This window comes from Bicyclus anynana, chromosome 26 (assembly GCF_947172395.1).
Source record: "Bicyclus anynana chromosome 26, ilBicAnyn1.1, whole genome shotgun sequence".
NCBI lineage: Eukaryota > Metazoa > Arthropoda > Insecta > Lepidoptera > Nymphalidae > Bicyclus > Bicyclus anynana.
The window spans coordinates 1,196,690-1,213,828 of NC_069108.1; the positions used below are offsets into that span (position 1 = coordinate 1,196,690).

General features: G+C 41.2%; 1 protein-coding gene across 1 annotated transcript; it reads left to right on the forward strand.

Moving 5' to 3' along the window:
* Window positions 1-207: 207 nt before the first annotated feature.
* On the forward strand, window positions 208-16,239 carry LOC112052946 (serine/arginine repetitive matrix protein 5). Its single transcript, XM_052889989.1, has 7 exons — window positions 208-580; window positions 2,273-2,365; window positions 3,110-3,362; window positions 6,785-7,186; window positions 9,490-9,737; window positions 11,656-12,411; window positions 13,030-16,239. The coding sequence occupies exons 1-7, from the start codon at window positions 363-365 to the stop codon at window positions 14,021-14,023; spliced, it is 2,964 nt and encodes a 987-aa protein (XP_052745949.1). The 5' UTR covers window positions 208-362; the 3' UTR covers window positions 14,024-16,239.
* The last annotated feature ends 900 nt before the right edge of the window (window positions 16,240-17,139 follow it).

Below are 17,139 nucleotides of genomic sequence, written 5' to 3' on the forward strand. Positions count from 1 at the left end.
TTCTAAAGCAACAGTTTTTATAAACACATTAGATCGTGATCATTTACTTTTGACAGAGGGGTAATGTCTAGCGAGGCAGTACATAAATGGTAATTGATCTGAGTTTTTATTTTATAGCCTGGTATTAAAAAAAAACAAGTGTCCATTGTCAACTTCATTTGTCGTCTGTGATTGTCAACGTCAACGTCAACGTCATAATGTCAAAAAAAAAATATTTTTACGGTATTGGCGGGCATTTGTCTTGAAGCCGTGAAGCGTATTTAATAACAGTAATACAATGAAAATAAACAAATATATATATTAATAGTGAAACCGAGGAATCTGGTGTGATTTCATGAGTTGATTCAGTAAGCAGCGGTGCGATGGGTCGTGTAAAGTTCATGGTTCATGGCGCGCGGCGTTGGCGGGAGCTGGATCTACAAACAGGACGCGTGGACGGCTGGGGCCCTGTAAAGTTCGTGGTTGTGCAACGCGGGCGCCTCAACTTGGAGCCCCGCGTGCGGGTGCTTCGCGCCCTACGCGCACTGGCGGCCGGCGAGCGCTCCGCCGCGCGCGACGGCCCGCGTCTATCACAAATACGGTATGAGTCCATCCATGGCTTTAGATCTGTGACAGTGACAATTGACAAGCCAAGCGTTTGTGTTTGTAAACTAAGGGTTCCTTTCGATACAGAACATTCCTGTATATGGATGTGGAATATACAAAACTTCTCCCCTAAAATTAATAAGTATGAGGAATTCTACCATGACTAAACACTATATCTGTAACTTGACAACTTCGTTTGTAATACTCCTGATGGACCGCGCGGGCCGGGGGAGCGATGAATGAAAAACGACAATGCACCTCACTTACCCGCATGCACGATTTCACACCTGAGCAGTCATTCCCCCCGTTGCCAACATATGGGAGTGTCATCAACTTGCCAGACTAACAAACACCCTTTTTTTTTCTTTATATAGGCTTGTGCTGTATTATAATCATGCCTGAAAGCAATGATAAAGTCTAAAATGAAGCGTGCTTGCCTAGAAGATGCCTATTTACTCTTGCCTTGCCATATACAGTTTCACCCACATACTATTCGCGAGATTACCATCAAAATCTCTCTAACTTGCTGAAAGACCTTGGCCTCTCTAGAACTGTAGTAAGTTCTATATTAAGAAAGAGTATACAAAGCTGCTCTAATAGGATCTTACCAAATTTGGCGGCAGGGAGAACAACACGAGCAGAGAAAAGGAGTGTTGATAGATTGTCAAGGAATTCCTTAACCTTACATCCAGTAGTCATAAGTCCTGGACTTTGCTCGGTGTTTTTCTCTCTATGTGATGGACCCGGCACCTGCACGGTGAATTCATGGAATGCTAAGATACTCGACATCTCTCCCCTAATAATTGACGGGACAAAATAAAATATAGCTTATAATTCTTCAATAATTCAGTTTAAACACTATTTAAAAAAGAGGCGCCTGTTGCTTGGTGGTACATCTTTGCTGGTAGAGTGGTAACTAACCACGGCCGAAGCCTTCTATATAGATTACTAGCTGATGTCGCGCGGTTTCACCCTCGTGGTTCACTTTCCCGTAGGGATATGGGGATAATATATAGCCTATAGCCTTCCTTGATAAATGGGCTATCTAACACTGAAAGAATTTTTCCAGTAGGACCAGTAGTTTTAGAGATTAGCGCGTTCAATCAAACAAACAAACAAACTCTTCAGCTTTATAATATTAGTATAGAAGTATAGATAAATAATATGGCTAATGCATAATATTTATAGTATAGATTTTTTTAACTGCTTACTTCCCTATGCATGCTGCAGATAGCACTATACTTCCATCCATGACCGTCCGTGGGTATCTCAGACCAATTATTGTATAGGACCTGTCTCGCTAGATGTTATTTTACTGTCAAAGTATATGATCAACGATCTAATGCGATTATAAAAACTGTCTCTATAGAATAGATGTTAAATAGTTGTAATCGTGTTCGTCGGTTAAAGAGCTTCGTAAAAATACCTTTTTGTGTAATTGAATTGGGTAAAAAACGGGCAAAAACTTCTAGTTTAGTTTAAGATATATACCAAATGTAAGCTCGTTTTCCTCAGAAAATGACAGACAATTTTGTTTGTGTCTATAAATGCGATACAGGTCGTTCTATAATTGGTCTGAGGTGGGTATTAGCTTTGCTGCACAATAATATTCCAATAGAAGTTATACCACATCTAGAACATCCATGTATTTCCTGTGCTTGAAAAGAACACTTGTGGATGTTTACAGCATAGATACCGAGCAAAGGGATGATCACAGCAGAGAGGTACAGCATATCGAAGGGGAGGCTACAGGGCTTTGTTGTCGCCTACAAACCACTAAGTAAGTTATGTATATTGTAGTAAATAGTGGTCTAAGATAGATATGACGTTAGCGGATAAGGTGGCGCGACTTGTTTTCGTAAAGAGTGGGGAGTTAGAGAGGGGTGACGATAGGTTGGCGAGAACGACTTGACACTGAGCACACAAATGAACAATTTTGTGTTTACTTGTCTTCTATATATACTATAAACATGAATCCATATATCCCTTGGTTCACACCATCACGAGTGAACGGCTGGACTGATTTCACTATTTATTTTGATGTGTTTGTTATTGTCAGGAGATGGTTGATGGTCTTATGAAACAAAAGAATTAAAAAATTGAAGGGGTAGGGTAGGGGTAGTTGAAAGTTTACATTGAGGTTCACGCGGATGATGTTGCGGGTGTCTGCTAGTATTATTATTATTAGATATACGAGTATGTATGTATAGTTTTTACACTGTCTGAACACAAAACTCGACATTATAGACAATATTATTTGTTTAAATAACTTTAATTGTTTACTGCATGCAACTAAATGAAATTAAGGCAATTAGCCACCTTTCTGCACTTTAGTTTGAAGTAACATGTATACATGCTACTTCAAAAATCTTCTTCGTATAAAATCTTTGATTAAATTCCACAGTTTTTATAAATGCATTAGGTTTTTGATCATATACTTTGACAGCGGAAACCTATAGAGAGCCTGGTCCCTATATAATTTGTCTGAGTTAAAATTTGATAGTGATAGTAATTTTTTTCCTAGTGGCGCCACTGACGCTAACTTCAACAGTATACCAAAAACCACCAAAAACCAGGGCGTGCAGTGCCAGCAGATGGTGAGTGTCGGTGTGCAGGCCACACCCTCACCCTCACCCACAGCTGCACTGGGTGAGACATCTCAGACAGACAGAAACAAACCAAGTCATAGTGACCAAGTCAAGAACAACATCCACAAACGTAAAGATGTGACAAAATCCAAGCAGAACAGAAAAGATGTTAGAGAATCAAACAACAATGTAAGTATTAATAATAATAATAATAATAATAATAATTTATTTATTCATCAGAAAGCAGGTTTACAAAGATTACTTAAATATAATAAGACCCTGATACTCTCTACCATAATAATTTGGTGTATGAAAAATTTAAATAGACTATGTATAATCCTAATTTAAAAGCAAACAAATAAAAAAGAAAACATATGTAATAGCTTATACAATTTAACATTTTAAGATTCAATGATTATGACAAATGTAACTCAAAACTACTGTGACAGATAAAATATAATAATAGTCATAATATATACTGTCAAAATTATTAAACCTTGATAAATTTAGTGCAAAGTCAAGTAATTATTACCAGTGAAATGTTAAAATGTCAATTAAAATTATGTCAAACACACATGTCAATTAAAATTATGTCAAAATATTTATCATACGTCAAAAAAAGAATATCATTAAAATTTGTAATTTAAATACTCATTTAAGTTATAGAAACATTTATCCATAAGCATTTTAGAAACCTTACTCTTGAAACTATTTACATTGTCAATCTTATAGATATCTGGTAGTTTGTTATATATTGAAATTGCACTACAATGTACACTCTTAGCGAACATGTCAAGCCTTTTTGGTGGCATTATTAGCTTATCTTTTCTTATTATGTTTAAATAATACGATTTATAATTTAGATAACGTTTAAATATTGGATAGAAGCAGGCGTTACTTTGCGGAAGTTCATCATGATTATATAATGATTTATTTATTTTGCTATCATCCGCGAAAATTCGGCGAACCCATGCGACAACGTCACCCAGGTCCGACAAAATACTCTCTACGTACGTTTCACCCCGAAACCGGAGCATCCTCAGGAGATGTTGACTCTACAACGTGCAATTGCAAAGTCACAATAGATAACGTTTATTGAGCCAAGCAAGACATGACAGTTGTGAAGTGGAATTATTCGACTACCTGCCTAATTCAACTAAAGTTTGTTGTCGGCTACAAACCACTAAGTAAGTTATGTATATTGTAGGAAATAGTGGTCTGAGATAGATATGACGTTAGCGGATAAGGTGGCGCGACTTGTTTCCGTAAAGAGTGGGGAGTTAGAGAGGGGTGACGATAGGTTGGCGAGAACGACTTGACGCTGAGCACACAAATGAACAATTTTGTGTTTACTTGTCTTCTATATCTAATATATAAAATTCTCGTGTCGCGGTTCGACATTGAACTCCTCCGAAACGGCTCGACCGATTTTGATGAAATTTTTTGTGCATATTTAGTAGGTCTGAGAATCGGCCAACATCTATTTTTCAAACCCCTAAATGTTAAGGGTAGTCCACCCCTAAATTTTTTTTTTTATTTTTTAGGCAAAATTTTTTGTTTTTATTTTTTTATGACACAGCATACAAAAATACATACAACCCTAAATTTTCACCCCTCTACGATCAACCCTTGTATTTTATTTGTTAATTAAAAACTATACATACAAATGATTTGTAACTAAAACGTAGTCAATTTGAGCTTTATTGTTATTGTATAAAGTTCATATTAATAATAATTAGAAAACGGGGTAGGGTAGGGGTAGGGTAGGGGTAGGGTAGGGTAGGGCTAGGGTTGGGGTAGGGTAGGGTAGGAGTAGGGTAGAGGTAGGGTAGGGGTAGGGTAGGGGTAGGTTAGGGGTAGGGTAGGGGTAGGGTAGTGTAGGGGTAGGGTAGGGTAGGAGTAGGGTAGAGGTAGGGTAGGGGTAGGGTAGGGGTAGGGTAGCGGTAGTTGAAAGTTTACATCGAGTTTCACGCGGACGAAGTCGCGGGCATCCGCTAGTATACTATAAAAATGAATCCATATATCCCTTGGTTCACATGTGTTTGTTATTGTCAGGAGATGGTTCTTATGACAGAAAAGAATTAAAAAATTGAAGGGGTAGGGTAGGGTAGGGGTAGTTGAAGGTTTACATTGAGTTTCACGCGGATGATGTCTGCTAGTAATTCACCTAAAGTTTAGAAAAGACACAGAATTTATGTAGATTATATACATGACAGTAAGCAAGGAAGGGAACAGGGAAAGAAGAGAAGAGAGGCAATTAGAGGCAAGTTTATTTATTTCATGTAGTGGCAATTGTGAAGTTCTCTGTTTTTTTTTTATTCTTTACAAGTGATGATGATACTAAGATGGAAGCGGGCTAACTTGTTAGAAGAGGATGAAAATCCACACCCCTTCCGGTTTTATACACGAGATTGTATCGCTAAATCGCTTGGCGGTACGTCTTTGTCGGTAGAGTGGTAACTAGCCACGGCCAAAGCCTCCCACCAGCCTGGACCAATTAAGAAAACCTCAATCGGCCCAGCCGGGGATCGAACTCAGGACCTCCTTCTTGTAAATCCATCGCGCATACCATTGTTTGTCATAGCGTCAATGTTATAATGTTTACAATTAATGTAATATACATATTTATATTACATAGAGAGCCGTGATAGCCCAGTGGATATGACCTCTGCCTCCGATTCCGGAGGGTGTGGGTTCGAATCCGGTCCGGGGCATGCACCTCCAACTTTTCAGTTGTGTGCATTTTAAGAAATTAAATATCACGTGTCTCAATCGGTGAAGGAAAACATCGTGAGGAAACCTGCATACCAGAGAATTATCTTAATTCTCTGCGTGTGTGAAGTCTGCCAATCCGCATTGGGCCAACGTGGTGGACTATTGGCCTAACCCCTCTCATTCTGAGAGGAGACTCGAGCTCAGCAGTGAGCCGTATATGGGTTGATGACGACGACATATTTAACTCTAATAGGCTAGTTGACATTTTTTTTAAATGGTCTTAAATTGTTCACTATCATTCTACTAGATTGAATTTAAATTATTAAATTTTTTTGAGACATGATTACATGATTCAATTTTGAAATATTTTTTTTTCAATACAAGCCACAACACTGTTTGCCATGATGTTCGTCAATTTGTGACGTCACTAACACACTTGGTTTACTAAACATAGCTTATGACACTCACAAATAATGCAGCTTTCTAGTGGTAATACAGTTTTCAAAATCAGCTTTGTATACAGAGCCCCTACAACACAACAAACTTTTTTTAATTCTTTACAAGTTGGCCCCTAACTACAATCTCACCTGATGGTAAGTGATGATGCAATCTAAGAAGTAAGCAGGCTAACTTGTTAGGAATAAGATGAAAATCTTATTCCTAACAAGTTTTGGCTTCTATACGACATCATACCGGAATGCTAAATCGCTTGGCAGTACTTCTTTGCCGGTAGGGTGGTAACTAGTCACGGTCGAAGCCTCCCACCAGCTAAACTTTACTTCTTTATAATATTAGTATAGATATTAAAATAATCTTTTAGTATTATAATGGAACCAACTTCAAAGACATTTCAGTTATTTTTAAGGTTGGTTTTAAATTTTCAAATACCTTCACAGGAAAATGTTCACAGCCGTAGTAGGAAACTCAGAAAATCAGAAACCAAAGTAGTTCTACGGAGAAGGAATGAAACGTGGGAGGCCATAGGAGCTGGTGAAGAACAGTCTCCAAAGAAACATAACAAGCATAGACAAGAGCATCGAAGTAAAGGGAAGAGTCACAAAAGGAGTCATGTTCAGAAAGATAAAGCTAAAGATTTGTCACACAAAAAAAAGATGGAGAAAGAGAGGAAAGTCACTCGGAATGCAGAACAAGAGAATTCTCAAGATGACAGGAGAAATAAAGAGAATGGAGACGTGCAGTCTACAAGTGACAGTGTGTCCACAAGTGACAGTTGTAGATCAGTGACACAAAACACAGAAAGTGACAAAAGTGAAGCGACTGATGAGACTCAAACTGAGGTAAATATATTTAAAAATATCAGTAAATCCTGACCTGCTGTTGCAAAAAGCATTTGAAATTTAGTAAAATTAAGTAAATCTCAGTACAAAATGTACACAGCGAAATCTCCCTATAGATTGCTTTAAAATTTAGGGTAACATGAGTAAAAGGCATTTTAGTAATCAAAAGAATTTTCAAAATTGGTCCATAAATGATGAAACATACATACAGCCGAACGTAGAACCTCCTCCTTTTTGGAAGTCGGTTAAAAATCATTATATTACAATCACAGATTTGACCGTTTATTCAAACAGTATTCGTGTTCACTTGATTAAGATCTCTAAAATCAATTACGGATGAATTGATTATGTACTTTAATTTATTCATTATGTAACATTAATTAATATTTACAAACTAGCTGACGCAGCGCGGTTTTACCCGCTTGGTTCCCGTTCTCGTAAGAATATGGGGATAATATATAGCCTATAGCCTTCCTCGATAAATGAGCTATCTAACACTGAAAGAATTTTTCAAATCGGACCAGTAGTTCCTGAGATTAGCGCGTTCAATCAAACAAACAAACTCTTCAGCTTTATAATATTAGTATATTTACAAATAACCAACTAAAATAATATAAATCACAATTAATTAAAATATTAACACACATTATGCACCTTAGCTTTTACAATCCGTTCCTTTTTGTCATTCCGAAAAAAATATAGCGACCGACTCATAGATACAACCACAGACAACATAGAAATGGTGAGTAATACAGTACTGACGGCCTCCGTGGCGCAGTGGTATGCGCGGTGGATTTACGAGACGGAGGTCCTGGGTTCGATCCCCGGCTGGGCAGATTGAGATTTTCTTAATTTGTCCAGGTCTGGCTGGTGGGAGGCTTCGGCCGTGGCTAGTTACCACCCTACCGGCAAAGACGTACCGCCAAGCGATTTAGCGTTCCGGTACGATGCTGTGTAGAAATCGAAAGGAGTGTGGATTTTCATCCTCCTCCTAACAAGTTAGCCCGCTTCCATCTTAGACTGCATCATCACTTACCATCAGGTGAGATTGTAGTCAAGGGCTAACTTGCAAAGAAAAAAAAAATACTATAGGACAGTTCCTGTTACACATGATACATCAGTGACATAAAATTCTCCTTGGTACACTTACGAGTATGTGAGTGGGTCATCGCCATCTTTTGGAAATCTAGTAAATACTGTCATTTGTTTGAAAAAAGTGAATAAATATTATGAACTAACAAATGAACTAACTAAAAATGGCTATGTAGTTAGTCTGTACGCCGTAGAAGTAGGTGCGAGAGGATTACCAGCAAAATCTCTCTATAACTTGCTTAAAGACCTTGGCCTTTCTAGAAGTGCAGCTAGTTCTATATTAGAACGAGTATTCAAAGCTGCTCTAATAGGATCTTACCAAATTTGGTTAGGTAGGGAGAACAACACGAGCAGAGAAGGGGAGTGTTGATCGATCGTCAAGGAATTCCTTAACCCTACATCAAGTAGTCACAAGTCCTGGACTTTGCTTGGTGTTTTTCTCTCTACCACGCGATGGACCCGGCACCCGCACGGTAAATCCATGGAATGCTAAGATATTCGTCTCATATATGCATTTTTCCCAAAAAACAGATTAAGTAATATTATAAATATCAATTAACAAATTTTTGTTTTCACATGTTAGGGTCTTCAATAGCCCGGGGCGCCATAATTCAAATTAAAAATTCATTTATTTCAATTAGGCTTAGTTTACAAGCACTTTTGAAAGGTCAGGATTATGTCATAATATAATTTAATGTAATGGTGGTAATAATAGTCTAAAACTTAAAATTAAAGTTACGAGGGTTCCAAATTCGCCTTGGTCCGAGATGAGCCCATAACAAACTGTGCTAAGGTTTATTTTTTGTTTACCACCATTTTACAAACTTATTTAAAACTAAGAACACAGTAGTATAATACAGTTAAACACCAAGCTTTCTTATCATTTATATAATCACTAGCTGATGCCGCGCGGTTTCACCCGCGTGGTTCGCGTTCCCGTGGGAATACCGGGATAATATATAGCCTATAGCCTTTCTCAATAAATGGGCTATCTACCACTGAAAGAATTTTTCAAATCGGACCAGTAGTTCCTGAGATTAGCACGTTCAATCAAACAAACAAACTAACTCTTCAGCTTTATTATATTAGTATAGATTAACACTGTAATAAGACTTTCCTAAAAGCTTGTTTTTTATGTTTTAATTGCATATTGTTGACACAGCTGATACAACACTAGCTACGCCCCTGACTCTAACACTGTCTGTGTGCAGAACTCTACGTTCAAGGAGCTGCTGATCACTGAAGACGTGGTGGACCTGCTGGGCGACTTCCTGACGCGCGACCGGCGCCGCTCGCTCGGCGACCCGCAGCGCTACTACCACGACCTCGCGTACCGCGCCGAGCTGTTCTACCGGCTCAACCCCACGGTGTCGCTGCAGCGCTGCCCGCGCGTCGGCGAGCTGCTGCGCCGCCGCCAGCGCGCCTTCGCCGCCACGCTGGGCCTGCGACACGTGCCCAGGTGACACTCGGTGCCACTACTGTTGTAACACCCAGCGCTGTTCCACCGGCTCAACCCGACGGTGTCGCCGCGTCGGCGAGCTGCTGCGCCGCCGCCAGCGCGCCTTCGCCGCCACGCTGGGCCTGCGACACGTGCCCAGGTGACACTCGGTGCCACTACTGTTGTAACACCCAGCGCTGTTCCACCGGCTCAACCCGACGGTGTCGCCGCGTCGGCGAGCTGCTGCGCCGCCGCCAGCGCGCCTTCGCCGCCACGCTGGGCCTGCGACACGTGCCCAGGTGACACTCGGTGCCACTACTGTTGTAACACCCAGCGCTGTTCCACCGGCTCAACCCGACGGTGTCGCCGCGTCGGCGAGCTGCTGCGCCGCCGCCAGCGCGCCTTCGCCGCCACGCTGGGCCTGCGACACGTGCCCAGGTGACACTCGGTGCCACTACTGTTGTAACACCCAGCGCTGTTCCACCGGCTCAACCCGACGGTGTCGCCGCGTCGGCGAGCTGCTGCGCCGCCGCCAGCGCGCCTTCGCCGCCACGCTGGGCCTGCGACACGTGCCCAGGTGACACTCGGTGCCACTACTGTTGTAACACCCAGCGCTGTTCCACCGGCTCAACCCGACGGTGTCGCCGCGTCGGCGAGCTGCTGCGCCGCCGCCAGCGCGCCTTCGCCGCCACGCTGGGCCTGCGACACGTGCCCAGGTGACACTCGGTGCCACTACTGTTGTAACACCCAGCGCTGTTCCACCGGCTCAACCCGACGGTGTCGCCGCGTCGGCGAGCTGCTGCGCCGCCGCCAGCGCGCCTTCGCCGCCACGCTGGGCCTGCGACACGTGCCCAGGTGACACTCGGTGCCACTACTGTAACCTCAAACTAAATACATAAGGACTAGTATCACACCCAAATTCACGAACAAAATTTTCTGCCATTTTCTAAGGAAAGCGAGCTTAGATTTCATACATATCTTATACTAAACTAGAGGTATTTGTTCGTTTTGTACACCATTTAACTACACAAAAGGGTATTTTTAACTGACGGACACGATTGTAAACTATGAAACATCGATTCTATAGAGACAGTGTTTATAATCGCATAACATCGTTGATCAAATACTTTGACAGAAAAATAATGTCTTGCGAGGCAGGTCTTTATCTATTTAGTCTGAGGTTGTAACACCTAGCGCTGTTCCACCGGCTCAACCCGACAGTCGCTGGTGACACCTAATTCCTCGAGACCCGCTAAAATATTGAGATATTAAAATATTTATTTACTTAGCATCCATGCACTTACAAACTAATACATAAGCTTAGCATGCATGATACATGGGGCCCTGTCAGGGCATTCCTAAAAATAATAATGTTACATGCAATAATAAGAGATAAAATATATTACATTTCATTAGACAAAATTAAAATAAGATAAAAATGAAGTAGAAACTTGAGCGGAACATTTATAGAATTAAATTAGAATGTTCAAGATTTTAAATAATATAAATGTCAGGTATAGTAATGTCATAATAGTAGATTAATTAACGCTAATAAAATTAAATAAACACATCCACTCAATTACAAATATCGGCTTAGTTGCTGTCCCAGCAACGCCTTGAGGCTATTCAATGGCTGGTAGGAGGCTTTGGCCGTGGCTAATTACCACCCTACCGACAAAGACGTACCGCCAAGCGATTTAGCGTTCCGGTATGATGTGTAGAAACCGAAAGAGGTGTGGATTTTCATCCTCCTAACAAGTTAGCCCGCTTCCATTTTAGATTGCATCATCACTAACCATCAGGTGAGATTGTAATCAAGGGCTAAGTTGTAAAGAATAAAAAAAAAAAATAATTAGATGGTGTATCTACCATTTGCGTTTTATCCATTAATTACACACCTTGTATACAACATCAAGTACAAGTATAGCTTGTGTTGCAGCGACGGCGAGGATGACGTCACGGCCCGCCCCGCGCGCCCCCTCCGCCCGCGCCCCGCGTCCCTCAACCACTCCACGTCGACGTCGCGCTCCAAAAGCACGACTCATTCCACTCGTACTAAGGAGACTGGAAGAACGCGCAACTTGACTCCCACTCACACCAAATTGCCCAATCCTACTCGCTCATCCTCATCCCGTTCTACTCCTTCAGCTCGTTCCAGTCGCAAAGCTTCGTCCAGTCACACCAAATCGCCCAATCCCACTCGCTCAACCTCGCCCCGTTCAACTTCCTCAGCTCGTCCCACTCGCAAAGCATTGCCTAGTCACACCAAATCGCCCAATACTACTCACACAAAATTGCCCAATACCACTCGCACCAAATCGCCCAATACTACTCACACCAAATCGCCCAATCCCGCTCGCTCAACCTCACCCCGTTCAACTCCCTCAGCTCGTTCCAGTAGCAAAGCTTCGCCCAGTCACACCAAATTGCCCAATTCCACTCGCTCACCCTCAACCCGTTCTACTCACAAGCGCTCAATACGCCGTACACCCACGCCTCGTCTCACTAGCACGCGATCTCTGCGCCGCAATCCCTCGCCTCGTGTGACTCGCACGAAATCGCCCAATCCCACTAGCTCACCCACGCTCCGTCCCACTCACACTAGCTCACCGCGCCATAAACCTTCGACTCGTCCCACTCGCACGCTCTCGCCTCGGCAAGCGCGCTCCCGTGCAGCGCGGAAAATTGAGAAAGGGTGAGTGAAAGCCTTTTTTATGGTCATTTATATAATACTATATTTAAATTATGAGGTGACAGGTAGCATCGACAATGATTGTATTATTTAGTGGTAGAGGAAACATCTCGAGCAGGTCCCAGGACTTGTGACCTTGGGAGTAGGTTTAAGGGATCCCTTTAGAATGCATTGACCTTTCCTGCCCGACATGTTCTCCAAGGCCACTAAACAATTTATGATCAATAATTACAATATAAAACATTATTAATAATTACAATTACAACAAAAAAATATTGCACAAAATCGCTAACGCGACTAGCAGCGTGACGGTATTCACGCTGCCTAACAAACAACTGATCTCAAGTTTCCACAAGAACATAAATAACAAATGGTAATACCAACATTGAACTCATAACAAAGTACCATGTCCGAGCCTTCGGTTTAATTAGGATATTTTTTTCGAATAAAACTTCTTTACGCATGTTTGGGCTTGTGAATGTTTTACAAAATCAAGTAACATACCGTTGTGATTTAAATTTTTTAAGATTTTCTACTATCAGACATATCTAGGAGTAGAAAATTGATTTTAGTTTAATTATTAGTATCCTGATAATGATGGCAGTCGTGTGTGTCCCCCAGTACGATCCGAGAGTACTCCGAGCAAGAGGACGCGCACATAGTGCGCTGGCTGCGCGCGGAGGGACGCGCGCGCCTCGTCAACGGCAACCGCGTGTGGTGGGAGCTGCCCTCCCAGCACGCCGCCGCCACCGGAGTGACCCGCACCTGGCAGTCCCTCCGCAACCGCTACCTCCGGTACCTGCTGCCCAGTCTCGGAGCCCTGGAGCTGCCGCCCGAGGAGGCGACGCGGTTGCGCGCTTCCGCCGCCGCTGGAGTGATGCGACGATTGTCACCGGCAAGGACACACCGACCAGTGTTGCAAACTGCTTCCAATGTGGTGGCTCGCAAACGGAAAATGCTGTCGCCAACACCAGAACCGGCTGAACTGCCAGTAGACTTCATCCGAACACCGACGTACGCGGGACTCTCCAAGCGGTACGCTTTAGAAAGCCGCTCGACACCCGACTCGGACGTTCAACCTCGATTGACACCCACCAATACATCTGAGTCTGATGAGTCCAACTCCAACGGCAGCGATTACAACCCTAGCACCAGCTCCGAGGGAATACAACCACGCCGTCGCAGCAAACGGTTCAGGTCGAAATCGCCGACACACCGACAAAAAAGCGACAGAAATCGCCGACAAACTCAAACAGACAGTCCCAAAGTTCGTGGACAAAACGGAACTGTATCAAGTACCGATGTGTTCAATCAGGAGAATCGAAAAAAACTCGATCGAGATAAGGAAGGCACTAGCAAAGAGAATCAGAAGACCAAACGACGGAGTGGTAGACTCGAAAAACAAAATGAAAATCCGAATGGTAGCGTCAGAATTGAAAACATTCCTAATGGTGTTATAACTGATGAGAGACAACGTCCTAATGGCCAGTTCCCCAGACACAACAGAAGTAGGGAGAAACTCGCCGACGCATTTGACCGACAACACACCGACCCCGACAAAATTGACCGACAAGCACCGAAACGTCGACGCCTCTACCACCCAAATGCGATGTGACGGTATAAATTTAAAAAGAAACGGGTTTAACCGACTCGAATAATGAATATTGTGTACATTTGTGTATATAAATATGTGACATGGTGACTTATTATTTAACCAATGAGATAATCTCGTAAAGAGAAATAGACAAATTTCAACAAATGGCGACGCATCTTTCATTGCATTGGCATTAAAAGAGACTGGAACAACTCTGTCGCCATCGAACGATATTGTCTATTTATCTACACCTGTGCGTCAGCATGCGACCAACGAGATAATCTAAAAAGAGAAATAGACAAAATTCAACAAATGGTGGTGCGTTGGGACGAAAGAGATGGGACTGTAACTCAGACCAATTACCTTCTATAGGACCTGTCCCGCTAGATGTTACCCCTCTGCCAAAACTATGTGATCATGATCTAACGTATTCATACAAAGCGCGTCTAGAATCGATGTTTCATTGTGTTAAAATTACACGCGTGTGTATTACAATTTAAAATGTATAGTTGTGTGTGGTGTAGAGACAGGATATATTTATTGGTGTTAAATATTTTCGATGTGTGAGTTTACCTCATCCCCCTAAAAAAACGACAGACTATAGAAGGTACTCTACCAATAGTAGAACAACTCTTTTTTTTTTTTTTTATTCTTTACAAGATAGCCCTTGACTACAATCACACCTGATGGTAAGTGATGATAAAGTCTAAGATGGAAGCGGGTTAACTTGTTAGGAGGAGGATGAAAATCCACATCCCTTTCGGTTTCTACATTCCGACATCGTACCGGAACGCTAAATCGCTTGGCGGTACGTCTCTGTCGGTAGGGTAACATTAAGAAAACCTCAATTGGCCCAGCCGGAGATAGAACCCAGGACCTCCGTCTTGTAAATCCACCGCGCATACCACTGCGCCACGGAGGCCGTCAAACTCTGCCGCCGTTCGACGATATTTTGTCTACTTCTCTACACTTGTTCGCATATTAGCACTAATGGTGACTAATTTGAACATATAGATTATATTGGTTAGAAGTATGTACACACATAGTTTATATTGTTCATTATTTTTAGGGTTCCTTAGTTCAAAAGGAAAAACAATGAATCCTTAAATATTCACTTTTGTCCGTCCGTCTGTTTCTTTATGTTCGGAACGCGTATTCAGTTGAAATTAAAACCATAATACACCTACTCATGTATATGATCCCTTGTAGATGTGGAAAAATCAATCTTCTAAGATACATTAAAAAGATACCTACCATTTATGCCGCCATAAACGTATATTTTGACCACAGAATAAAGAATGATCCAGAATGAGTATTTACAAGCAGCGTGGTGAAGCCGGTGAAACCTACATTGACCTCTTATAATAAAAGGACGCACAATCATAGAGAAAATTTCACTTAAAAACTGGCCACTTTTGCTTTGACAGTTTTAGAATTATTGGTAAAGGAAATTATACCTTAAGTCCTTTAAATATTGTCCAATATTGAATAAAGTCCCAAATTCAAAGCAAATTTAACCTTAAGGATATGAACCTTAAAGGTTGACTTTACAAATGTGACTACTTGAATTGAGTGCCAAGAAGTTGTGTTTGGCACTCATTGAGCGGGGACGTTTTTTGGTCGCTGATTGTGCATCCACTTTTTAATAGGAGATCGATGCTAAATCATAAAAAAAAAAATATTTTATTTTAAACTACATTTAATCAATACTTTAGGTTAATTAAATAGTATTAATATATTTGTACGGAACCCTCGGTAGATGAGTCCGACTTACATTTTTCCTGTTTTAATTATAAGAACTGTTATTTTCTTGTCTCAATTGCTGTGAATATTCATTTTGTTTCTTTTTTTTTGACTCAAATTATTTGAATTATGTATTTTTTGGTTTACGAAAGCTGATTTACAAATAATAAATATGTAAATCTATAAAGATATATAAGGTAATCTGTAATGAATCGATTTTAAAAAATCATTTACCACTAGGAGACCACGTTATTTGTGAGTGTCACAGGCTATATTTTAACCCATATTCTCATGGGGACGAGAACTACGCGGGGAAACCGCGGGGCGTGGCTAGTTAAGTATATTTATGCCATCATATAAAGCGTCTGACGCGAAATTAGTGCTTCCAACAGAATTATCAGTTCTGTAGAAGCGATCTTTGTTAATTTAAAAAAAAATATATTGTTGGTTGTACACAGAGCGTGTGTATGATAAATATATTTTTCTTACTTGAGTATGTGTTTTTTTTTTAATTCCAGACCTAGTTCTCTTTCAGGAATTTCGAAGTGATATCCCGTTGGAAAACCTCAGGTTACAATCCTTGCCTCGAACCGTACGTTTGAAAGAATAGGCTACTTGCCTGCAGTACTAAAACAAGTTTTTTTGCATACAGGCAGTTTCATCCTCATCCTCAGACCAATTATAGAAGGACCTGTATCGCACTCATAGTCACGAACAAAACTGTCTGTCATTTTCTGAGGAAAATGAGCTTAGATTTGGTATATATCTTATACTAAATTAGAAGTTTTTGCCCATTTTTTACACCATTCAATTAAACAGAAAGGTATTTTACGGAGCTCTTTAACCGACGAACACGATTACAACTATAAAACATCGATACTATAGAGACAGTTTTTACAATCGCATTAGATCGTTGATCATATACTTTGACAGAAAAGTAACATCTAGCGAGGCAGGTCCTATACAATAATTGGTCTGAGTCATCATCATATCAGCCGATGGACGTCCACTGCAGGACATAGGCCTTTTGTAGGGACTTCCAAACATCACGATACTGAGCCACCTGCATCCACGAATCCCTGCGACTCGCTTGATGTCGTCAGTCCACCAAGCAGTTTAGATGCCTAGAATATCGAATCACATTTTTATTTAAAATAATTATGCATAGGTATCTACATAAAAATACAACTTTCTGTAGCAAAAAACCCCAAGTGAAACGTAGCCTTTATGAATGACGTCACTTGCTCATTTGTGTTTCGGTGGCAAAAATTTCACGTATATACCTATGTTTTCGTTTATATTATAATTTTTATTACTGGTTAATGGTTATTATTAAAGGGACAAAATAAAATGTAACACTTCAATAATTCAGTTTAAACACTAGGTATTTAAAA

Coding starts and splice junctions, on each gene's coding strand:
- LOC112052946 (XM_052889989.1), top strand. CDS start 363: ATGGGTCGTGTAAAGTTCATGGTTCATGGCGCGCGGCGTTGGCGGGAG. Junction 7,187..9,489: donor CTGATGAGACTCAAACTGAG/GTAAATATATTT, acceptor GTCTGTGTGCAG/AACTCTACGTTCAAGGAGCT. Junction 9,738..11,655: donor GGCCTGCGACACGTGCCCAG/GTGACACTCGGT, acceptor CTTGTGTTGCAG/CGACGGCGAGGATGACGTCA.